At 40.1% G+C, this 25,641-nt stretch overlaps 3 protein-coding genes across 5 annotated transcripts in view; 2 read left to right on the forward strand and 1 right to left on the reverse strand.

The window, feature by feature from the left end:
- Positions 1 to 3,076, reverse strand: part of hrasa (HRas proto-oncogene, GTPase a) — a 47,414-nt gene extending 44,338 nt beyond the window's left edge. Inside the window, exon 1 of the mRNA XM_067436290.1 lies at positions 2,928 to 3,076. The gene's annotated coding sequence lies outside the window, so the exon portion shown is untranslated. The remainder of the gene's footprint in view (positions 1 to 2,927) is intronic.
- A 1,524-nt stretch (positions 3,077 to 4,600) lies between these two features.
- lrrc56 (leucine rich repeat containing 56) lies at positions 4,601 to 23,932 on the forward strand. 3 transcript variants are annotated; one of them, XM_067436455.1, is made up of 13 exons: positions 4,601 to 4,693; positions 4,807 to 4,943; positions 5,111 to 5,198; positions 7,495 to 7,555; positions 10,094 to 10,190; positions 11,522 to 11,719; positions 19,782 to 19,959; positions 20,038 to 20,229; positions 20,969 to 21,033; positions 21,124 to 21,266; positions 21,385 to 21,557; positions 22,769 to 23,072; positions 23,166 to 23,932. In XM_067436455.1, the coding sequence occupies exons 2-13, from the start codon at positions 4,911 to 4,913 to the stop codon at positions 23,335 to 23,337; spliced, it is 1,704 nt and encodes a 567-aa protein (XP_067292556.1). In that variant the 5' UTR covers positions 4,601 to 4,693; positions 4,807 to 4,910; the 3' UTR covers positions 23,338 to 23,932. The 3 variants fall into 3 exon arrangements, with proteins under 3 accessions (XP_067292556.1, XP_067292558.1, XP_067292557.1); XM_067436457.1 differs by having other exon boundaries at positions 22,841 to 23,072; XM_067436456.1 differs by having other exon boundaries at positions 4,807 to 4,939.
- Positions 23,933 to 24,242: 310 nt separating this feature from the next.
- rassf7a (Ras association domain family member 7a) overlaps positions 24,243 to 25,641 on the forward strand; it is a 72,914-nt gene continuing 71,515 nt past the window's right edge. Inside the window, exon 1 of the mRNA XM_067436458.1 lies at positions 24,243 to 24,695. The gene's annotated coding sequence lies outside the window, so the exon portion shown is untranslated. The remainder of the gene's footprint in view (positions 24,696 to 25,641) is intronic.

Below are 25,641 nucleotides of genomic sequence, written 5' to 3' on the forward strand. Positions count from 1 at the left end.
TATTCAAAACAAAGGTGTAGCTTGATGACGAGTAGCCGCAGACGAGTAGCCTGACAAGCCAGACTCACATCAAGATGTTTGGTCTGAAAACTCACCATTGACAGCTCAATCCGAGGGGCGGATAAACGGTTGTCTTTCAAACTCCCTCTGCACGCGATAGGATAGCGCTACAACCAACCAGAGCAACGAAGTTGAAGCGGAGCTTGTTGATAGATTAAACTTTCGCCGTATCCGCTCTGCAAAACTCAGAACACATCTTCCCTTTTTTTAAGAATGACTTCAGTGCCGTTCTTTGTTCTTTTCTCAGAGAAAAGCTTATCGCCAGTTTCTGTTTACTAGTAGCACGCAAGCTCAACTCTGCCGTCGTTATGTTAAGCCCCACCCATCGACTCTATACACAATGTGATTGGCCTGACCAGAGTTTGGGTTTTACAGCTCAGAAGGTATTGAGAGGTGCTAGACGATACTCGCGGCAGACTAGATTTGCTGCCGCTAGGGTGTGTCTAGGCTAGCAGACAAGCACTTCTGCTTCTTTCACTCATGCATATGTACAGCACTGTTTTATCATATTAGTTACATTATTTGAGTGTGTTGAAACTATTGTAATAATACTACTCGCTCTGCAGCTACGATGAAACACTTGTTACACACTGCAGTAAACTAAATCGGTATTAGCCATGGTAAAACATGGGCATCTATAGAACACGGTAAACCAGTGCCGTTTCTAGGCATAGGGAAACTAGGCGGTCGCCTAGGGTGCCAACAGCTGGGGCCAGTGAGCCCCTGCCCCAACAAGATTTTTTTAGTTATTTCATATATATTTTATTATTAATATTTCATACTTTTGATTTTTTCGAGGCATTATGATTAGTTGTGATTATTGGAGTTAAGTCGCCATGGTGATAGTGGCGCTGCTGTACTGAGATCATGTAGAGGGCGGCAGGGAACGTCGTCATCCATGCTTTAGTTTCATTATCATGAAAAGGTCAAAGCCATCAGGGGCTCAGTATCGTAAAAAGAAAAAAGAAAAGAAAAAAACATAAAAAAAGAAAGCGAAATATACAGGTATGTTAGTCTACTTATTGGTTACTTGTTCTCTACTAAGCTGGTCGCTCTATCATAACGTTGAGCAAAACATTACACTGAATATTTATTACTGGACGGACCACACGCCATGCTCATTTATTTCAGGTGCATTTATAGCAGTTAATTTCAATAAAAAAAACATTACATCAGAGATAGCTGTTTAGTGTAAATTGATCAAGTACTGTCAAAACCATGGTCGTCACTAGGCCCTTATGTCTTTTAGTCTTTGTGTCACTGTGTTCTTCAATACAATCATCTCACTAGTCCACTAGTCAGGGCACTGATCAGGAAGTCAGCCCATTGATTTATGTCCTAATCAGTGCCCTGAATAGTGGACTAGTGAGATGATTGAGTTGCCCATGGTTTTCAAGCTATTGTTATCTAATTTTTTGGCCTTCAGAACATTTTAAAATACACATATGTAGATCATAGAAATCAAAATGTTCTCGGGGGAGCATCCCCCCGAACCCCCCTAACATTTGTGATCTCAGTGATAAGAAACCTGCCTACATTATTGGATTAATGCATGCACAATATGGCCATGAACTAAGGAAGGCATATTTGCTTAATAAGTTATAGTTTTAAAAAAAGAGGAGGGGGTGCCTATGAATCTTGCCTAGGGTGCCAGAAAGGCTAGAAACGGCCCTGCGGTAAACTATTTAACAATGATTCGTTTTCTGTCAATGGATGTATTCAAACAATACTCAACTATCTAATAAAACATAGGCTAGTATTAAAGCATCTTTTCATGGTTTCTACTAAATAAAACCGGAATGCTGTCATTGTTAGGCGACACACAGACATGGTCCGTGTCCTGGTTAAAATTGCTTATTTCTCTGGATTTAAACATTCTTGGAAACATTTGGGATAATGCAAGTACAAAAGTAAACAAAATATATTACATTGTTCCAGTGGTTGTGGGGTGTTTTAATTTGAAATCTTACATATTGTGCATTTAAGTGACCTAAACTTGCTGTTTTCTGCGATAAAACCATACAACAGGCTATTAAACTTCCGCACTGCTCTTCATGGTTCAGAAATTACGAATCCTACTATGCTGACGCATCTTAATATTCATGATTGAGCCTTTGCCATTGGTGGGCTACTAAACGACGTCAACGGAATCTAATTAGCATTCCGCTAACAGTGCTTCGCCATTGGAACGCTAAGACGCAAACTCGGGATTGACTACTTAATATTCATGAGCTAGTCTTCGCCATAGTAGAATTTGCAATTGTTCGTCGGGTACTATGGGGCGTCACCCGAGTTTACAGAGAGGCTCGTAACTGTCACATGGATGCCACCAAAACTTAACAAATCAGATAATTAGACAACATGTTTACATTCAGTGTTAGACTTGAAAACCTTTCCAATAAATGTTTTATTGGAAGTTGTCTGGAAGACAAGCTACGTTCAGTTTGATCGATTACTAGAGTCTGACCAGTGTAAACTGACCTGATTCAATGTTTAGATGCTTGAACAGGTTTCATTGTAAAGGGTTAATAAAATAGAAACTAATTAAATAAACAGCATACGAGTGTTATATTTCAATTCTCAAAACACAATTCAGAATAAAACGCAATTATAGAAAACACAGAACAACGCTGGAACATATAGATCTATCGATAACTGATTGTTCGCACATGTAAACATTCTCCATACAATTATAAAAACAACCTTATTATTACCATACATTTTGGTCAACTGTGTCTGTAAATGAATAGCAATATGTTTCAGGTAAACAATATTTGCCACTATGAGTCGGTCCACTTGGTCACGTTACAATGTTACGTTGCAATCAAACGATTTATGGTTTAATAACAAAAAAAAATACACTTCACCTCTGATTCCCCGGACAGAGTCACTCTCCAGAAGACTTCGTTTATTTCGAGATTTTCCTGGATTGTATTAGACGTATCAGACACTCCACTGTGAACAATGTGCTCCGCTGTATGTGTGTGTGTGTGTGTGCAGCCTACGCCCAGCCCCACACGACACACGGTACCGCCCCGGCAGCCCAATCACCAATCCTACTATGGCAAAGACCGAGCTCATGAATATTAAGTAGATCCCGATGACGTTTGTCAATGGCTCGTTTAGTGCCTGAGAGGCTGATCAACCAAGAACACAGCCAATCACAAGGCGTTGTCCCACCCTCAATAACACAACCACCAATGGGTTTATTAGGCCTACTAGCCACATACAGATCTGTATAATTTATTTTAATTCCATAACTAAATACGTTTTTACTTTACGGAAGCGTATTGCATTAACTTGAGAAAAAAAAAATCTACTCTGTTTTCCTGCATTAACAAGTTAATTATCTCAGAATTATGAGATATTTTGTCATTAATAAAAAAATTTTGCTCTGTTTTTCTGAATTAATGACTTAATTATCTAAGAATTATGAGATAATTTTTTCTTGAAAACATGTTTTTTGTTCTGTTTTTCTAATTCATAAGATCCTTTAAAATCCTGCTATGAGCTCTATTTTAGCTGGATTGCATGGAAGTAAACATGTCCTTCCTTTCAAATTTAATCTGGTTTTATTTTACTTTTTTAGACAATGGGAAATACTGCTGTCTTTAAGTAATATAAATGGTATTAAAAAAAAAAGTGCGTCAACTTTGTGCAGACACCTCAAGACAGCAGAAAAGAACACACTGATCTGCTTGACATTGCTATTGCACTCCATGGGGATCCAGTATTTTCAACAATTGCCTGATTGTCTCTTGTGTCAGCACGTAGCCGCAGCCTGAATGCATTTCAGATGCATCATCTTATATCCGCTTATATCGGTTCAACTGATCTTAGAGAAACACAGCAAAGTTACGGGTTTGCCTAAATTTGGCCCAAACATGGATTGAAACCCAGCATTTGTAGTGATGTTTTTTTTTCCTACCAACATTGGGATTTACCTTGGTATATATATATATATATATATATATATATATATATATATATATATATATATATATATATAAATGTCCACGAGTCTGTAAAATTTGGTTATGTCATAAGTGTGAATAGCCTTATTAATCTACTAAACATGTATCTTAGTAGAACTCGTTATTTCCTGTGAAGACGGTTTTTTTTCTTCTTCTTCTTTTTGTGAAGACGGTTTCAAAGTGAAAACGTTGACATCATGCGCACGTGTATTACGTGTTTAGTCTAGAGACTATTTTGCCGTTACAGCGTCACCTAGTTTTCTGTAATTTGTTGCAAAGATAATATAATACAAAGAATAGTTTTATAAATGCACATACTTAAAAAACGAACGAACTAACTCACCAACTAACTAACTAACTAACTAACTAACTAACTAACTAACTAACTAACTAACTAACTAAATAGATAAATAAATAAATAAATAAATAAATAAATAAATACATAAATAAATAAACAAACAAACAAACAAACTTTGCAGGACTTAACGCTGCTGTGAAAACATAGACAGTAAAAGAAAGTGTGAAAAGGGCCCATGTACTACAAAACCTACGTGCCCCCGTATCCAGGAAGTAATCGTTGCTATGCAAACTTGCTGTTGCATGAGGACAGAAGACGAATGCTCACACTCACTAAATATCACGTTGTTTAGTCTCAATAGGTAAGATATATATTGTATGAAGATATAACGCAGTTAGTATGCTATTTGAATTTTTTTCTTTTTCTTAATTCGTTAACTTTGTCTAAACGTTTTGTCTAAAAAATAATTTCAAGGCATGGAAAACAAAGGTTGCAGTTGCCGAGCGAAGCAACGCTAAAGAAGAGCCACTGTGTCTGAGTTTATATTAAACGCCAAACCCGAGCTCTCTGACCTGAGGATGGATAAAACATGTCTTTCAGCAGAAAAGTTGGTAGGCTCTCAGCGTTGAGGCTAAACATTAAACATTTCTTATGAACTAGGCGATAAATGTAAAACCGTAAACGATGATATTACAGCGCAACAAGCGCTCAAGCCCACCTGATGGTTATAGGTTAAATCTCTGTTTTCCCCTTCTTGTTTTTTTCTTCTTTTTTACAGAAAATGCTGTCTGGATCAGACAATCTAGAAGAAGTGAAGTCACTAGAGATATGCGTTGACACCAGACAGGACATTCTAGACAATTTTGGTGAGATTTTTATGTTAAAATACAAATTCTATTTATTTATTTAGAAAATGTAGCCTATTATTTTTTACATAATTATTTGATATATATTTTTGCATTATGCTAGTAACTAAAGGATTAGTTCACTTTAAAATGAAAATGATCCCATAATAAAACCATCCTAGGCGTATATGACTTTATTCTGAAGCACATTGTTGGTTTTGTGTTAGAAAAATATACTATTTAAAACTTTATAATGTAAAATATTCAACAGACCGCCTTATGTATTTAACTTACGGAAAAAGTGGCGTGGCCACTTTAACTTAAAAAACTTAAAAACTTACGACGATGGCGTGTGCTTTGAACTGCGAGAGGCATTACACTTTCTGCGTAAGTTAAATACAGAAAGCGGTCTGGTGGAAGTGTAACCTCTTCTATTCGGACTGGGACTTGAACCCCCGGTCCACCGGCATGAGAGTCGGACGCTCTAACAAGGAGGCTAAAGGCTGCAACCTCTAACGTCAGTCGCTAGAGCATCTCTTGAGGTCAGAGGAGTGAGGTTTACTCGCACAGTAACTACTACCAGCTGGCCTCCGTTACACTCACCCCCCTAAACCTCACTCCCATCCGGGTCACGGCACCAATGTAACCCCTACTGTTCGAACCAGGACTCGAACCCGGGTCCGCCGCCATGACGCTCTAACAAGGAGGCTAAAGGCTGCAACCTCTAGCGTCGGTCGCTAGAGCATCTCTTGAGGTCAGAGGAGTGAGGTTTACTCGCACAGCAACTACTACCAGCTGGCCTCTGTTACAGAAGCTAGATATTTTTCTTTATAAAGTTTTAAATATGGATATTTATCTTACAAACCCATCGATGTGCTTCATAATTATTATTAATATTGAGTCCGATGTGCTTATTAACCCCCAAAGCTGTGTGGAGTACGTTTATGATGGACTGAGGCACTTTTTTGGGCTTTAAACTCAATTCGCCTTATTCACCTGGCGGCCATTTTGAAAACTCTAACGCTGTTGTGGGGTACACAAACCCGGAAGTTGGACTCCAATACAGTACTAATCAATAGCAGCATTCTGTTTCACTCACTTTCAGCCTGCTGTGTGTAACAAAATCTTGTAATGTATCGATGATAATATGTTTATGTATATAGTTTTCATTTGTTAATGTTTTTTAATTTTCCTCCTAATGTAATTTCTAATGTTCTGCCCTTTTCTGGTACATTTTTCCATACTTACAATATACAAGCAGGCCATTTGTATTCCTCCATACCAATAAATGTACATAGTTACCATTTACAAACCTAGACCAGTATGCCTATCAATGTTTTTGAATGATTTATTTCTTTCTGATATTCTGACCAGTTGTAAAGTTATGAAAGACATCATCCATGTGTCATAAAATTGTACTTTATTCTTTAGATAAATGGACATTTTATTTTACATATATGAAGATCTAGTAGCTTATACATACACATATCTCCCACATGTAAATTTACTGTATCAACTATAATACTGATCTGCCCACGTTGACACTATATGATAAATTAAAATAAGCTGATAACATCACCGTTTTCTCCAGAATGACTGCAGCCGAATCAAATTTTGTTGCAATATTGTTCTGTTTACACCGTGAAGCTGCTTTGGAACAATCGGTATTGTAAAAGCGCTAAATAAAGCTGACTTGACATGTCCCAGGCTTGCTATTGCTCGAGTCTTTCGAGCTTCGTCTGTAGTAAAATGCAGAAATTACGACCAGGATCCCTTCTGATATTTTTTTAATCCACTCTCCATGTAATCCCTTATCCTCCGGAAAACGGTGAAAGGTTTGTCCTCTGTAGGATTTTTTCCTGAGTGACGAAGTGCAGTGAAACAGAATGCTGCTACTGATTAGTACTGTATCGGAGTCCAGCTTCCGGGTTTGTGTACCCCACAACGGCGTTAGAGTTTTCAAAATGGCCGCCAGGTGAATAAGGCGAATAGAGCCTGTCACTGCCATTCTAAAGCGTGAAAGCGTTTTACATTTTTTTAATATAAATCTGATTGTGTTCATAGAGTCATATAGACCTAAGATGGCTTGAGGGTGAGTAAATCATGGCGTGATTTTCATTTTAAGGTGAACTAACTTTTTTAGAACTTGGGGGAGCCAAATGTTGACTCGTCATAAAAATCATGTCACATTGTAAAAAATAGTAATGGTCCAGATGTGATTGGGGTGTAGTTTGGATTGATATCGCTGAATGAGCAATGAAGACATTACCTTCCATGAAATATAATGAACGTGTGTTTTTGTCCACTTGTCTTACAGGAATCTCCTTGCCCAAACTTATACAGCTGAAAATGAACAACAGTTTTATCTCATCTGTGCGGTAAGACCTCAATTTCCTACTTAAGTTACTTCATTAAATTCATAAAGGAATAATTCACCTAAAAATCTGTCATCATTTACTCTCCCTCATTCTAAACCCTGAATGACTTTCCTCCGTGGAACACAACAGAAGATATTTTGAAGAATGTTGGTAATCAAACATTTGACAGTAGTCATTGACTTCTTGTCTGGCTATCACCAGACTAAGCTAAATTTAAAATTGAGCATTGGTCTGGGGAGTCTGCTCTGTATTTTCTACTGCACAAGAGGCATGATCAATGAGCATTATTTGAATGACTCTGTATGCAATTGGATAGTCCTTCAACCAATCAGAACACAAGAGGCATGATCAACGGGCATCGATCCATCGCTTCTCTGTCCGTCATCGTTTTAAACCCGGCAATAGCGCGCCAGGTGGATAAGCCAGTCTGTGATTGGTTCCCGCAAAAATGTAAGAAGTAGGAGAAATTAATGCATAGGTTTCCAGACTGAGTTGCCGGGCGAAATCAAATCGCTGGCAGATCAGGCTGGGTTTACATAGTAGGAAAAAAAATACTATGCAAGTCAACAGTTACTGTTAACTCTCTGGTTACCAACATTCTTCAAAATATCTTCTTTTGTGTTCAGCAGAAGAAAGAAACTTGTTTTTGGAACATGAGGGTGAGTAGATGATGACTAAATTTTCATTTTTGGGTGAACTATGCTTTTAAAGTAGCCTGGATGCCAGCCGAACTTAGCCCCGCCCACAACATTTTTAGGTCGGGCAGTTCGGTCTGGCCTCGCTCCATAGAGGAGTAATTATCTCCGAACAGAAACTGTTCGGACCAATGAAATCATCAGGGCGGGCTTTAGACGATGACGGACAGATGATAAACAGTAACGTAATCATGCACATCATCAAAGGAGCTTGGATTATATTTACTCAAATCCTAAACGGAGAGCTTGTTTGTATATGCATTCACCTTCATAATTTTTCTCAAAGATGATGATCATGTTGGTAAGTACTCTGTGTATCAATAAATTCTTTTATTTTTTACAACACCGGCTAAGATCGTTTATTCCAGTGCACATGCAGACAGTGTTGCCAAGTTTTTACAACAAAATCTGCCAACTACTAGCCCTAAACAATAGCTTCTCGGTGGGTTCTCCGGGGGAAAATGGCATTTAGGGGGGTAAAATGTGTGTTATTTTGGCAAGGTTGCCTGCTAAAATTCACACTCATGGGTCTGTATATCACATAGTCGCTTCAACCCTTGGACATAGAAAACAACCGCGGAAAAAAACGTGGACTTGGCAACACAGTGCAGTTGAGCTCTGTCTGTTGACATTTGACAATGCGTCGCTTCGTTGCTCTGATTGGTTTGCTCCATTGGGCTGCGATTATGAGGCGTGTTTCAAAGAACCAGGAAAGACATCAATTGGATAGACCAACAAAGGTCTATCCAATTGATGTCTTTCCAGGTTCGGTTGAAACACGCCTCATAATCACAGCCCAATGGAGTGGTTTCAGACTCATATTCTGACTAGAATTGAGTATGACCACGTCAGGCTACCTTTAAAGTGTACTTTTCATCTAAAATAAAAATTGGGGACTTGGATGTCAATCTTCAAAAATGATATGTGCCAACATGGACAGGTTGTGTTACATGCCCTCATCCTCAAAAATTATCAACAAACAAAAGAATAAACAAATATTTTAAAGAATGCACAACAGACAACATTTAATATCACAGAAGACAAAAACACAATTACCGGTAATTATTGAAATATAATAATATAGATAGAGGGGGTGAGTCAGGGAATGCTGCTGCTGCTGGAGAGAAGGGCAATGATCGCTTAAGGCTTCAACATACTCCGCAAGAACAGAGAAAAAAGTTCTCGCTCCCAGGGCTGCGAGAACAAAATTACGTCAGTTTTTTCTCGCAGCCCTGGTTTGGGAGTTCTCGCAGCTTGTTCTCGACACATCATCTGAGCAGAACTTTTTTCTTGCGGGTGTCCGAGAACTATTGTATGATTGGTCATACATTTAAAGTGGGCGTGGTCAATGAGGAGAAACGCAGATAATCGGCACCTGCTTTTTTGTGAAGTATGGGATGTATTGCCAGAACGAACTTTGTTCTTGTTCTTGCCACCTCGAGAAAACGGACAATTTTCTTTGTTCTTGCAGAGTATGTTCCAAGCTTAAGGCTTCAACATACTCCGCAAGAACAGAGAAAAAAGTTCTCGCTCCCAGGGCTGCTATGACATATTTTTGTTCTCGCAGCCCTGGTTTGGGAGTTCTTGCAGCTTGTTCTCGACACATCGCCTGAGCAGAACTTTTTTCTTGCGGGTGTCTGAGAACTATCGTGTGATTGGTCAGTTATTTAATGTGGGCGTGGTTAATGCAGAGAAACGCAGATGATCAGCACCTAATTTTCTCGTGAATTATGGAATGTACTGGCCATAACGAACTTTGTTCTTGCCACCTTGAGAAAACAAACAAATTTCTTTGTTCTTGCAGAGTATGTTTCAAGCTTTATTATTCTCAGTATTTCCTCAGGGACCTCGGAACCAGCTTTTCCCACTTGAAGGTCTTATGGCTGGCTCGATGTGGTCTGACTGACCTGGAGGGCATTCATGCTCTTTCTTCCTTAAAGGTATCAAACAACATTTACAAGCAAACTTTTTTTTTTTTTTTGAAGACACAAGTAAAAAGTATTTATTTTTCTAATGTGAAAGTATTTTAACAGGAGAAAGTTAATTCTTCTTTAAGACAAATTTAAACAGTTATTTTAAAAAAATGACCTGGCTAATCCAAGCTTTATAATGGCAGTGAATGGCCGGCAAAAATATTGAAGTGGTTTTAACCAGGGGGTTAATAAAGGCCTTCTGAAATGAATCGATGGGTTTTTGTAATAAAAATATCCATATTTAAAACTTCATAAAGTAAAATATCTAGCTTCCAGTGGACCGCCTTCCATATTCAACTTAAAAAATACAATAAATAACAAAACGTAACTGGCCCAACAGTGACGTCGTAATTGTTCTGAACTGTGAGAGGCGTTACACTTTCTGCCTAAGTTAATGGAAAGTGGTCTTGCATTTTAGTCTTGGACTAGTTTAAGCCTGGTGTGTGAAACCAACGGCCGGTTGCATAAACCACTTAGACTAGTCTTAAAAGTAAGTCATATAATTTTTCTCTTTAAGACTGGTCCTTTTAAAAGCAGTTACATAAAATGGTAGTTTGGTTAAATTTTAATTAGAAAAGTAAGACTGATTACATTTTGACTAATTGCTAGTTGGACAAAAGGGGTGGTTGCATGCAATTTCACTTTTTAAATTTTAGTTAGTGCGTAATGTTGCTGCTTGAGCATAAACAGTTTCTGCAAAGTTACAGTGCTGAAAGTTCAATGCAAACGGAGATATTGTCTTTTAAAGTTATGGCAGTTTATTGCCTACAAAAACGGCCGGTTTGGACTACAACGAGCTTCTTCCCGGGTCGGTGACATCATAAACCCTTGCTAGTCACCGCAGATGTGACTTCTGCCCGTAATGGGAAGGGGCGTGGCGTTTCCGCAAACGGACAACCTGTGCTTGGCACTTCAGCTAAAAAAAATACATGAAATTGCATTTAGCCATCTAACCAATCTAAGACCATTGCGTTTTTCGGAGGGATAGGCTTCATAGAAGCAGGAAGCAAATGGCTCGTTCAAAGGAAAGTGGAGACAGCGGTGTGGAATAAAGGTATAATATAAGAAAAATACGGCATTAAAAAAAAATGAAGTATTAAGACATGTTATACTGCGCCCCCTTAACACAACCAAGCCTAGAAGAAGAAAAAACTCAACCACCCCTTTAAGACACAGTCTTAACATAGTGGCTAAGTTTACGCAATTAGCCCCAGGGGGAAATGTTTAATTTTAAAACCTTTGAATACAAGTAAGAGTCACTAATTAATCGATCTTGTACCGTATTATGTTTTCCTCAGGAGCTATATGTGGCATATAACAGCATTTCAGACCTGGGTCCAGTTAGTATCCTGGAACACCTAGAGCTGTTGGACCTGGAGGGGAATGATGTTGATGATCTGGATCAGTTGTTGTATTTAGGCTGCTGTGGGAAGCTCAGAACGCTTTCATTGGAAGGAAACCCTGTATGTACCTGCCCCAGTCCAGGCGTGTCAGAGGTACATGAAGAGTTTTTAAAGCAGATTATGGACGGCCTGTCTAATAGAGAATGAGAGAGATGAAGCTCAGCTTCTCTCTGAGGTTGACTAGACTAATGGGTCTGACAGATAATGATGTCTCCATATAGTCCATTAAATCAGAATTCATTATTTTTGAACACTTGATGTAATGCTGCCCCACCCCATCCATTATAGAAATGACACAACAGGCTAATATGTTTGATATTAGAAACCCGAAATGGACAAGTGAAATGATTGATGTGAATATTAGTGCTGGCGCATTACTACATTTGGGCCCTTTTAGCTTATACATTTAAGCAGAACAAAATAAGCCAGTAAAATTATTTGGTAACACTTTACAATAACTTTCCATTCGGTAACTACACCATGAACTAGTTATTAAAATGCCCCTTAAGCATTTATTAATCTTAGTTAATAGCAATGTTAATTTCAACATTTACTAATAAATTTTTATGCATTTGTATTAATTAACATTAACAAAGATAAATATTGTAACAAATATATTGCTCATTGTTAGTTAATGTTAGTTAAAATTAAATAAAGTGAATTAACAAGACCTAATTGCAAAGTGTTACCATTTATTTGCTACTAGTATTGACCATTTTGTTCATTTGTTTTATTTATTTATTTATTTATTTATTTATTTATTTATTTATTTATTTATTTTAATTATCATTGGTTGTTACGGTACAGAGTCTACGGAGACAAGATGGTAAGTGAATCAGGTTTATTGAGCAACCAGTAGATATGCAACTTGACTGAATGGAGGTATGCTGGTGATTTGGTCTTGGTTTGGTTTCTCAGGGTGCACTTGGAGATCAACGAAGGAGGCTCTGGAGAGGAACACTGGAGAACACAGAACAAACACACGCTGGACACAGGAGATCGCTGAAGACTTGGGAGAAGACGCTGGAGAAGGGTAAGTATCATCGAGGGAGTCCTTAAGGTAAGCAGCAGTGATTAGTACCTTTTGCAAATGAGACTGGACAGTGACAGTGACTTTTGTGCTCCTGGTGATTGTGGTGATGATTGGCTGCAGGTGTGGGTGATCAGTACTCAGGTGAGAGCGTGCGCTGTGAGTCTGTAACGTGGGAGCCTGGTGTGTCTGTGACATTACCCCCCCTCCACGGCCCACTCCTGAGGGCCGCGGACCCTGAAGTCATGGTGGTCGGCCTCTACCTCCGGGTGGAGGTCTGTTGGGATGAGAGGCATGGAAGGTTTCAAGAAGGTTAGGATCAAGTGGACAGCCAGACCTTCTGACCTGGCTGGAAGGTGGGAGTAGTTGACCGACGGAGATCTGCTCTCATCTTGCGTCTGTGCAGGGCTCGTTGGAGTTGGTGTGCCTCGTCCCAGACCCTCTCGCTCTGACGGAACCAGTAGTCGACCGCGGGGACGTCCGATGGTTCCCCCGACCAGGGAAATAATGGTGGTTGGTAACCGAGTATGCAATGGAAAGGCGTGAGTCCGGTGGTGGCTTGATGAAGGGAGTTCTGGGTGTACTCGGCCCACCACAGGAACTGGTTCCAGGAGTTCTGGTGACCGTGGCAAAAGGTACGGAGGAACCTGCTGATTTCCTGGATCTTCCTCGCCGTCTGCCCGTTGGTCTGCGGATGATAGCCTGAGGAGAAGCTTACTGTCACACCTAGGAGCGATAGGAAGGCCTTCCATACCCGGGAGATGAACTGTGGCCCTCGGTCCGATACGATATCCTCTGGAATTCCGTAGTGTCTGAAAAATCACATTAAACATGAGTTCAACAGTTTCCATGGCTGTTGGCTGGCCCTTCAGGGTAATTAGACAACATGACTTGGAGAATCTGTCTACTACCACTAGAATGCATGTGTAGACATTGGACACTGGTAGATCCGTTATAAAATCTACTCCTAGGTTTGACCATGGCCTATTGGGAACGGGCAGAGGAAGGAGATTCCTGGCAGAGAAGTGCCGGGGACTTTTGGAGATGGCACACTCCAGACACCCTCTCACGTACCTTCTTGGGCTTGGGCAGAGACTTGGGCTTACTGCGTAGGAGATGAGTGAATGGACTGGAGATGATACTGTAATTCTGGATGAATCTTTTGTAGAAACTGGCAAAACATAGGAATCTCTGGACTTCTTTGATCGATATAATAACCAAGGAACTGCACTGAGGGCTGGTGGAAGGAGCATTTCTCTGCCTTTAGGTACAGGTGAAACTCCCTCAGGCTTTGCAGGACCTCCGCAACATGGTGGCGATGGTCGGCCAGGCTCCGGGAGTAATCAAGATGTCATCAATGTATACCAGGACGTACTTGTGGTGGAACTCCCAGAGAACCTCATGGATGAAATCCTGGAATATGGAGGGGGCATTGGCCAGGCCATAGGGCATGACCAGATATTCGTAGTGGCCGGTGGGTGTCACGAAGGTGGTCTTCCATTCTGCCCCCTCACGTATTCGGATGAGGTTATACGCGCTGCGGAGGTCCAACTTGGTGAAGACAGTGGCACAAAATGGAGATGTTCCAGCGCGGTTGGGATGAGAGGAAGGGGGTAACGGGACTTAACTGTGATCTTGTTTAAGGCACGGCAGTCGATGCAGGGTCGATGCAAGCCTCTGTCCTTCTTGGCCACGTAGAAAAAGCTAGATGCAGCAGGGGATGTGGATGGTCAGATGTAACCCTGGTCGAGTGCTACCTGGATGTAATCCTCCATGGCCTTCTCCTCCGGCAGGGAGAGGGGATAGATCTTCCCATTGGGCACTGGCTCACCCGGAAGCAGATCGATCATGCAGTCCCATGGCCGATGTTGAGGCAACTTGGAAGCCCGGTGAGGGCAGAACACATCACTAAAGGAGGCGTGGCAGGATGGAATCTCCACGGACTGCTGCTTGATGGGACTCAATGGAAGTAGAAAACACAGAAATCTTGCTAGAACGAGACATGCATGGGACATGAAGAACAGAGAAGCAACTGGTGAAGCAGCTATCGCCCCACTTTAGGATCTCACCGGACTTCCAAGAGATGACGGGGTTATGCTGCTCCAGCCATGGGCGCCCTAGAATCACGTCAACCAGTAGATGAATCTGTTCAACATGTAAGATGCCGACTTAGAGTTGAACAGGACCGGCAAGGGAGCGATCCTGCCTTTGGCTCAATGGTCTCCCTGTTATGAATTCAACTTGGTGGATTGATGGGGTATAAGTCGTCTTGAGCTTGAGCTGACGGCAGAGGGCACCTGAGTTGAAGTTCCCTGCGGAACCGGAGTCTAGGAGGGCAGAGACAATGGCAGTAATGAGGTTCACAACAGTGGTTAGCGGTTGACTCTTGTAATTCGATGGGTAGATCACACTCACCAAAGGACGAGGAGGACAAGGTGGACATTTGGGGATGTAGTGATCAGGAGATCCACAATATAAACACAATCCGTTCTCTAGCCATCTCTGCCGTTCCGCTGGTGTTAGACAGGTGTTGTCTAGTTGCATTGGTTCAGATACTGGATCTGGAGGGCTGACGGATTCTGGTTGACGGAGGGACTGGAAGCACATGGACTGGCCCTGGTGCTCTTAGAAACACGACTGCATATGAGTGGCGATTGGACCAGAGAAGGGCGCTGGCTTGGCTATGGGACTGGCATACAGAGGTGACGAGGAAGAGGTGCTGGTGGATGCGTAAGTGATCGCCAGTGCGGGTAATGGTGGAGCGGTGGGTAGCGCACTGCGAACGGCATCCACCAGTTCCTGAAATGGATTTGTGTGGCTCATACTGGTGCTCGTGGTTGTGGTCCGGTCTTCTGTTACGGTACAGAGTCTACGGAGACGAGATGGTAAGTGAATCAGGTTTATTGAGCAACCAGTAGATATGCAACTTGACTGAATGGAGGTATGCTGGTGATTTGGTCTTGGTTTGGTTTCTCAGGGTGCACATGGAGATCAACGAAAGAGGCTCTGGAGAGGAACACTGGAGAACACAGAACAAACACACGCTGGACACAGGAGATCGCTGAAGACTTGGGAGAAGACGCTGGAGAAGGGTAAGTATCATCAAGGGAGTCCTTAAGGTAAGCAGCAGGGATTAGTACCTTTTGCAAACGAGATCGGACAGTGACTGAGTGTGTGTGTGTGTGTGTGACTTTTGTCCTGGTGATTGTGGTGATGATTGGCTGCAGGTGTGGGTGATCAGTACTCAGGTGAGAGCGTGCGCTGTGAGTATGTGACGTGGGAGCCTGGTATGTCTGTGACATTAGTATTTATTTATTATCTGTTTCTTATTTATTACATTTCTATATTTTAGCAAGCATTTCATAAAAATGTATATAGAGATGAAGAACAATATAGAAGGGTTTTTTTTTAATAATATTTATATACTAATATTGTATATTTTGAATTAGCTTTTTATTTAATATTTTCATTTTTTTAAATCTATTTCTATTTAGCTTTAATTTTTTTAAATCTATTTTAGTTTTAGTACTTAATAATTGTGTCTGTTCTGTCCAATTCCCCTTACTGCTTTCAGATTTAGTTTTTAACTTTTTTTTCATGTATCTGGCAAGATAACATTTTGTTTTTCATCTAATATTTATATTTTATCTTTTTTTATTTAGTTTATTTTATATGTAATTTATTTGAAAGCATATCAACACTTTTATTTATACTGAGTTTCCCTTACTGCTTTCAGATTCAGTTTTCGTTACTTTTCAGTTGTCTTACTATTTTCAGTCAGTTCAGTAATTACAAAACTGGGGCAAGTGTTCAGTGAATGAACAAACTGCTTTGAATATTCATGAAGTGGTAAATGAACGGGGACCTCATTTGCTTTCTTTCTGTCTTTCACCTACTTCCTTTACTGCAGATAAAAACAAACCTTTGCATTTCCTTTCACAGCAACAAATGATATACAGCTCTGGAAAAAATTAAGAGACCACTTAACATTGAGAAATCAATATTAAATGGTCTCTTAATTTTTTCAAGAGCTGTATAACAATATAGATGTACACTACTGTTCAAAAGTTTGGGGTCTTTGGGGGGAAAGACATTAACACTTTTATTCAGCAAAGTCATATTAAATTGATCAAAAGTGACATTACAAATCTTTCACAGTTTCACAAAGATTTATATTTCAAATTAATTCTGTTCTTTTGAACATTCTATTCTTCAATAAATCCTGAAAAAAGAATGATGTTTTCCACAAACATATTAAAGAGGACCTATCATGCTTTTTAAAAAAAAATTTTTATTACATTTTCAACTTTCTTTATTGTTTAATGTTGCCATTTTAACATGTTGTCCATTGGTGCCTCAGTGACTACTTCTCTCAGAGAAGCTGTCAATCATAACATCACACCCCCGTTTTTTGACACTTTTGAACTCTTGAACTAACATCAGTATGATAAAAACGGCTTAAAATCACACTGCACAAGTCTGAGGAAGGAAGGGGGTTCCACGGGTGGAAAAGGATCTGGAAATAGACTTGACATTGGGAGAAGGGAATACCAAGGGTGGAGATGAGCCAGTAAGGAGGCGACGGAGGGAGTAGCTAAAAAATGAACCTGAGCAGAGCAAGGATAAAAGCCCATGGCAGACCATGGAAGGAGGAGCCAAGTTGGAGCCAGGAGCCTGATCAACTGCCCAACGTGGATCTGAGCAGCAGGAAGGAACCACTGAAGGAGCCATGTGGCTGAAATGAGACAGCGAATGTGAGGCAAAGTAATTGGATGGCTAAGGAAGCGGAGTAGGGAGAGAGAAGTTGAGTGGTACCATCCGTGATTAAGAAGATTTAGAGGCTTGGCAGAACCAATGGTGACGATGGAGACTTGGAACTGGTCTGACTTGGCAACTTGGAGCCCGACAAACTGAGTTGGAGCCTAACCGACTGAGTTGAAGCCATAATAGGAGGAGACCCAGGGTAACACAAAAGGTCTGGAGTTTCAACGGCGAGGTGGAGAGGTGGGTTTGGCAGACCTGCCATTGTTCTCATTTGGTGCGACAGAGGCTCGGTTGGGCAAAGCCAATGGTGACGAAGGCGACTTGGAGCTGGTCTAATTCAATGACCATGAAGGCAACTTGGGAATGGGCTGAACCAGCAGAGACAAAGATGATTTGGGACTTGACAGAATCAGTGGAGACATTGTAATTAAACATTACAACTTCCAGCTCATCAAATAATACCTCAATAATAATGAAGGGACTCAGCACATAAAAAGGCCCTCAGTGACAGGAGTGTGGGCAGGGCTCTAATCCGTCCCATTGAAATCCACTAATATTCCCTTGATGACCTGATCAGACACTGCAATGGCCTCTGGCTCCAGGACGAAATTGGCCTTGGGGGAAATGCTCTGGCTCTTCCATTCCAGCTGGTGGAGAAAACAGCGTTGACATTTTTGATGCGGCAGACAAACTGCATGCCACAAAATGATTGCTATTGAAAGTCATCACATGTAAACACCAGATCGGTTTAGATAACTTCTCATGTAAACAATCCACTAAATCTTTCAATCGGAATGACAAAAAAAGTGTGCTTGTAAACGTGGCTAGTGTCGCGCAAAAATTATTACTGTCCGTCACTGACTTGAGGAGCAGTCACGCGCTACATCACCAGACATCACCGGACTAATCTGCCTAATCTTCACGGAACTTTAGATCGCGGTGGAAACGCAGACAGTTGCAGGTCTGGGGGGAGAAAAGTTCCTGTAAAAAAAGTTCCTGGTACAAATTGTTCCGGGTAATTTTGGTGGAAACGGGGCTATCAATCAATCAATCAATCAATCAACTTTATTTATATAGCGCTTTTACAATCACGATTGTGTCAAAGCAGCTTCACAGTGTCAAACAGGATAATATTGCAACAAAATTAGATTTGGCTGTACAGTCGTACTGGAGAAAACAGTGATGTTATCAGCTTATTTTAATTTATCATATAGCGACAATGTTGGCAGATCAGTACTATAGTTTATAGAATTAAATAAGACCCAATTCATACATTTTATTTGTATAATAAGTTGAATAACTTAGATCATAATTTTAGTGTCCCCAACTGAGCAAGCCAAGCCAAAGGCGACAGTGGCAAGGAACCAAAACTCCATCGGGGCATGATGGAGAAAAATAAACCTTGGGAGAAACCAGACTCAGTCGGGGTGCCAGTTCTCCTCTGGCCTATTAACACACCGTGTAAGATTATTATTTAAGGCTATAGTCACTTTTAACTGACATATAGAAAAGTGCAATTCATTCCTCAGAATTAATGGTGTATATCAATATTTAGTGTCATTTCTAGTTGCTGGCATACATTATATAGTGTTTTTAGTCGTGGATCGGTGTGAACAGGGATCGTTTTAATAATGTTATCATCTGTACAAAGAAAAAAACTAGTCGTAAACATACCCTAGAATTCTTTAAAACGTAGCCCTAGAACAATTAAAGGAACTGTATGTAAGAAATGTATTTCAATTAATCATAAAATGGCCCTGATATGTCACTAGACATTAAGAAATCATGTTAATTTCAAATACTTATATCACTGACAACAGTAGTCCAGCCAGGATATTGTCATTTAAAAGTTGTTGTTGCAGTCCTAGACTGATGTTGACATGTTGTGTTTTGGCCTGAAGCGCCGCCCTCCACCTATCTACCAATCACAAAGTCGGTAGTGTTTCGGCATCTGGGTTGCCAGATCTGCTCTAGTTACCGCAGCTGCAGCTACAAACTTTCCTGCTGATCCTGCAGCCTGTCTGGCAACCTCGAGTCAGGGGGAGAGGGAGAGGGATACACCTGCAGTACCAGTTTTGGCCACATGATAAAGAAATTGAACGTTACATGACTGTGACGAGGTGCTACAACAATGTAAAATATGTGAAAAATAATGTTTTTTTTTTATGTTCCAGCATGAAAACCTACTCAAGTAGACCCCAATAACAAAATCAAGACTTTGTGAAAGGGCATAATATGGCATAATATTTCCACCATAATGCAGTTCTTAGGGTTTTCTGAGTAGTTGTTTCAGTGTTTCGGCTGGAACAACACAAAATAATGTGTTTGATTAATCGCATTTGGTTTGTGTTTGATGAACAGGTATTAGACTACAACTACAGGTCAGCAGTCCATAAGATGATACCTCAGCTGAGCTTCCTCGATGACATACATGCTGAAGAGGCCAAACCTCAAAGCTGTAGAACTTCAATGCAGGATTGGACTCTTCTCAAAGAATCGTTCAAAGACTGTTCAGTTAATGACACAAATACAGATACAGGTAAAGAAAGACAAGCAGTAGCTGCCAAGACTGTCTGAAGCAGCACTTGATATGTTTAAGAATGTTTCTCTCCATCAGAAAAGAGATCTGTCAGTGTTTGCAGCGTCAGAGCTGCTTCAGCCCAGCCTCTCGATCTGAGAATGTCCTCCAGGAGTCTTTCCAGCTGTCCAGGCAGTGCCAGACCTCTTACTTCCTGCACCGTTTCAAGACCAGAGTCACCTTGCGCCGAGATTGCCATCTTGAACCACGAGGCCAGTGATCTAACAAAAGGTAAAACTGCATTATTTTGACACACAGAGCTGCAAGATTCATCTAAATAATATCAAAATAGCGATATGGTTAATGTGATTATCAATTGCAAAGTCTATATATGCATGTATTTATGTGCCACGTTCATGATTCAGTGTTTTTAGAGGCTCAGTTTGCAGTAAATGCTGCTATAAGGAAAATAGTATTTATGTAAAGGGATATATTAAAATAAAAAGTGCACAACTTTTCTTAAATGTGGAAGGAAGCTATTCTTTTTCCCTTACATGCAACTTATTGGAAAGCCCGGATGAGTCATTAGTTTGGTTAGTAAAATAATGAAATTATAGTTTTAAAGTAGAAAACAGTATTTATATAAGGAGATATAGTAAAATACATATAACACCCAACCCAACCACCATCCCCGATGATATCATCGTCCATCGCAATGTTTTACTGTAAACATCGCCAACTGCCAATTTAGTTTGGTACCCAACCCTAGTACAGGATATGGCGTAGCCGTAGAGAAACGCACGAGAGATCACTAAAGTTAATGTTCATGTGCATGTAAAGGCATGTGTTCCAAAACTTTTGGCAATATAGTGTATAACAAATAATTGTGTGTCTGATCTGTCTAGCCGCTACATAATACACGAATACTAATAAAATAATTATGTTTATTATATATGTATAATATAAACTCATATAAACTGGTTTCTGCTACATGTTAGAAAGTGATATGTGAAAATTGACATTTCCACAGGTCTTGGCAGTGTTTTCTGTGGGAATCCACTACAGGCTGTTCGAGTACAAAGACAGAAAATAAAGGTGAATCTTTTCAAACTGATCCCTATGCTGTACGGCAATATAATTATGTAATAAAGACCCCATGAAAACTATTTTCTTCCATCTGCTCAGCTCCAAAACTCTCATTCTCAAACCCGACCCAGCACACGTCTCAGCAGTTACGTTCCTGAACACACATATGACTATGAAGAGTCGAGCAGTGAGGACCGCAGTGGAGTTTTTGCTGAGCTCAGAAGCTGGAGGATTGAACACAAGTACTGAAACTCCTCTAACACACACATACACACACACACAAACACACACACACACACACACACACACACTTCTAGTTACAATAAGGTACAATGGGCACTGTACTTTGACTTCTGACAGACATCTGTTGGCTATTGAGGATCAGCTGGCGCAGGTAATAAGAATCCACGACAGTGATGATGAGTATGGTGATGAAGGCAGTCACAGTTTCAGCAGTGATGACATCACTAAAGACAGAACTGTCTGCAGAGACACAAGCTCTCCTGATTCGTCCTTTCAATCTCCCTCAGCAGGTAAGTCACTCACATTATTTCGCTCATATACACTACATTGCCAAAAGTATTGGGACAGCCCTCCAAATCATTGAAATCATGTGTTCCAATCACTTCCATAGCAACAGGTGTATAAACTCAAGCACTTAGGCACATGCAGATGCTTCTGCAAGCATTTGTGAAATAATTGGTTGCTCTCAGGAGTGACTCAAGTTAACTCAAGCGTGGTACCGTGATTGGTTGCCACCTTTGCAATAAGTACATTCTTTAATTTTCCTTACTACTAAATATTCCACGGTCAACTGTTAGTGGTATTATAACAAAGTGGAAGCAATTGGTAACAACAGCAACTCAGCCAAACTTCATAGGGCTTTCAGATTAGCTCAAGAACAGTGCGTAGAGAGCTTCATGGGATGGGTTTCCACGGCCAAGCAGCTCATCCAAGCCTTACATTACCAAGTGAAATGCAAAGAGTTGGATGCAGTGGTGTAAAGTACGGTTCCACTGGACTCTAGAGCAGTGGAGACGTGTTCGCTGGAGTGACAAATCACACTTCTCTGCCTGGCAGTCCCATGGATGAGTCTGGGTTTGGCAGTTCCCAGGAGAACGGTACTTGCCTGACTGCATTGTGCCAAGTATAAAGTGTGGTGGAGGGGGGATTATAGTGTGGGGTTGTTTTTCAGAAGTTGTGCTTGGCCTCTTAGTTCCAGTGAAGGGAACTCTTAATGCTTCAGCATACCAAGACATTTTGGAAAATGTAATGCCCCCAACTTTGTGGGAAAAGTTTGGGGATGGCTCCTTCCTGTTCCAACAAGACTGCGCACCAGTGCACAAAGCAAGCTTAGACAATGAGCAAGTTTGATGTGGAGGAACTTGCCTGGCCTGCACAGAGTCCTGACCTCAACCTGATAGAAAACCTTTGGGATGAATTAGAGCGGTGACTGCGAGCCAGGCCTTCTCGTCCAACATCACTGCCTGACCTCACAAATGCGCTCCAAGAAGAATGGTCAAAAATTCCCATAAACACACTCCTAAACCTTGTGGAAAGACTTCCCAGAAGAGTTGAAGCTGTTATATCCATATTAAACCTTACGGATTAAGAATGGGATGTCATTAAATTTCATGTGCATGTAAAGGCAGGCATCCCAAAACTTTTGGCCATATTGTGTATATAAATTAAAATGATAAATTATCCTCTTGTGTCTCCACATTTTTTTTATCTTGTACCTCAGAATCTCCAGAGATGGTGAGACTAACCTCTTCATCAGACTGTTCCATGTCTCCCTCTCCTCCACCCAATGCAGCAGCTCCACCTGCTGGCCGGAGGATAGCACAGATCCGCACAAGGAGACTCAGACCTCATTATGTTGACATCAGAAAACCCAGACCATCAGAGGAGACTCCTGGAACTGATCTCAGAAACTTGTGTCCCCAGAGTATTATGGCTGTGTCATCTCAGACTGCGTCTCCTCAAATATTCCACAAACCTCACAGACCCTCTGCTAGTCCTGCAGTGTCCCCTCTTAGAGCACAATGGTATATTCCCATCATTCCTGTTAAACTTCATATTAGTGTGAAATATTGCTTCAAGAAATGCATTTCTGACTACAATATATTCTCCCAATTTAGGTCAGAGGATACTGGGAATCATCAATGCTCGAACACACAGCACAAACCAATAACACTGTCCAACACATCTGAAAAACTGACACCCAGACGTCCACAAACAGCCAAAGCTGCACTGCAGAGGCTTCCAGACCGAAACCTCCTGCCTTCCCGCAGAAATGCCCTCCTGGACTGATGGATCAATGTCAGATTAGGTCATACATCTTTTTACTGGAGGTTTACATTGTTTCAGAACCACTGAAGTTGTCACTTACATTGCTGAATCATTAGGGGGCACCATCTCCATTATGATAAATTCAGTTTTTTCTCTGCTTTGTTTTATTCCATGTTAGCTTGACAGAAGAGACTTCATCCTTATTCGTCCACAAAAAAATTATGTGAACACTAATGCAGAGAAATAATACTGTAAGCTTCACATTGTTGATGTTAATGTCAAAAGGCTAGTCTAAACTATATTATTCCTGTCATGGATCTCCAGCATCCCCATCTGTCGGTTTCTTAACATGTCTGGTCTTGCAGGTACCGTGTGTGCAGAGCTGACGCAGGTGCAAGACTGTTATTGCACATGTCTCTGAAATATTTTCCACAGATGACAAGTAAGATAACAATGTTGTACTCATAAGCAACACGTAATTAATCTGTCAATAATTTCCACAAGGCTTTGATGCATTTTGTGCAGTATTTGTGTATTTTAAACAAGGTTTATCCAGTGTACATCCAGATATATATCTTAATGATAAATACAATAAACATAAAATGGCTCAAATACAGTAAGAGCCGAGGTTTGCTGAAGGGTTAGGGCTAAACATCAAAAGCTGATTAGTAATAAAGGCAATTGGAGAATGAAAAAACATTATTTTTCAATAGGGGTTTTAACAATATATTTAATGCATCTCCCTGACATCACTTGCTTATGGACAATTTACAAATTATATAATCTGGAATGTCATATATAATAAGAAATAACTGTTGAAAAGTTTGAGACCAGTAATTATTATTATTATTATTTTAAATGAATACTTTTCTTCAGACTTAACCAAAAGAAGCATTACAGCTATTGGAATTGCCTGTGAAGAGTTTTTATCTTAAAAATTATTTGAATTTTGAATAAATTACTTGGAAGAAAAAAAATTACGAAATCTACAAAAATACTAAGGAACACAACACAGTTAACTGTTTTCAACATTAATAATAAGAAATGTTTCTTGCGCGTCTTAGAATGATTTCTGAAGGACCCTGTGACTGAGACTGGAGTAATGATGCTGAAAAGACTGCAGTAAAAAGAGTAACATTTTGTAAAATATAAAACTATGGCAACACCGATGTCGACGCGACGCAAACACAGACCTCTCTGATTGGTCAACGTCACGATTTTTTCAAAGGAGCGTCGCGTTGACGCGTTCACTCACAGCAAAGACGAGAGAGCGAGTTTTTGTGTGGCGTCTTGTGGCTTGCTCAGTGCATACAGTGTTCTTCAGCAATATCGGACGAAATTCTGTGCGAAAAAGTGCGGAGAAATGCAGTGCTTTAGTGGTATGTACATTCTTAATTTGGTATGAAATAAGTTTGTTGGAAGCAAGCTGTCTTTACAAAACAAACCTACAGTTGAACTCTTGTCAGACATGAAAGTTATGTCCATAGTTAAAATTGTGAATTCCACCTGCTAGAAAACTGAACATCCGCACTTCATACGTCCACTATATTCAACTTGACACCCCTGGGTACAAAAATACGTTAAAAAGGAATGAAAAAAGGCTCGGTCAGTTCAGAAAATATACAGTGTTTGTTTGCCTTGATATTATATGCAGTGACATTTGATTTTAATGTATTTGTTTTATAAAAAATATTAAATCTGGACTATTAGTGTAAACCATGCTCTTCTCATCATCCCCTTAATGCATTATAATCTGCAGACTAAGTGTAAATGCTTGTTACCTGTGCTGAAGTAAGCAAAAGAGGCATAGGTTTATTATTATAGTTACTGAATTCACATGTCTGCTGTCTGCTTTATGTGCATGCAGATGACCCATCACTGTCATGGAGCTTATGTGTGGTAATGATAGCAGTGGCTTGGTGTAGTTGTGATGTGATGCTCTGTGTCATGTCAGTTGTGCACAGTCATTACGTATATATGCGACAGGTGAGTAATGAGGAAATTATATCTGAAAATCTGATGGAATAGTAATTTTGACCTATGTTTGAAATGATACACACACAAAAGATGCCCAAATGAAACAAAAATATAATGAAGTATACTGGAAAATATAATGTAATACATTAGGCAATATATTCATGTTTATGGGATTTAATATTTATATTTTTCATAAATTTTAATATATTGAAAGTGGCAATCATTTGTATATTGTGCCATATCTTACATAAATATATAATATATTATATAATAACATCAATATATTGCATGTATTTACAATATAATATATTTCAAATAATATTGGTAAATATACTTTCGTAAGGGTGA

This window comes from Pseudorasbora parva, chromosome 25, assembly GCF_024679245.1.
Source record: "Pseudorasbora parva isolate DD20220531a chromosome 25, ASM2467924v1, whole genome shotgun sequence".
Classification (NCBI taxonomy): domain Eukaryota; kingdom Metazoa; phylum Chordata; class Actinopteri; order Cypriniformes; family Gobionidae; genus Pseudorasbora; species Pseudorasbora parva.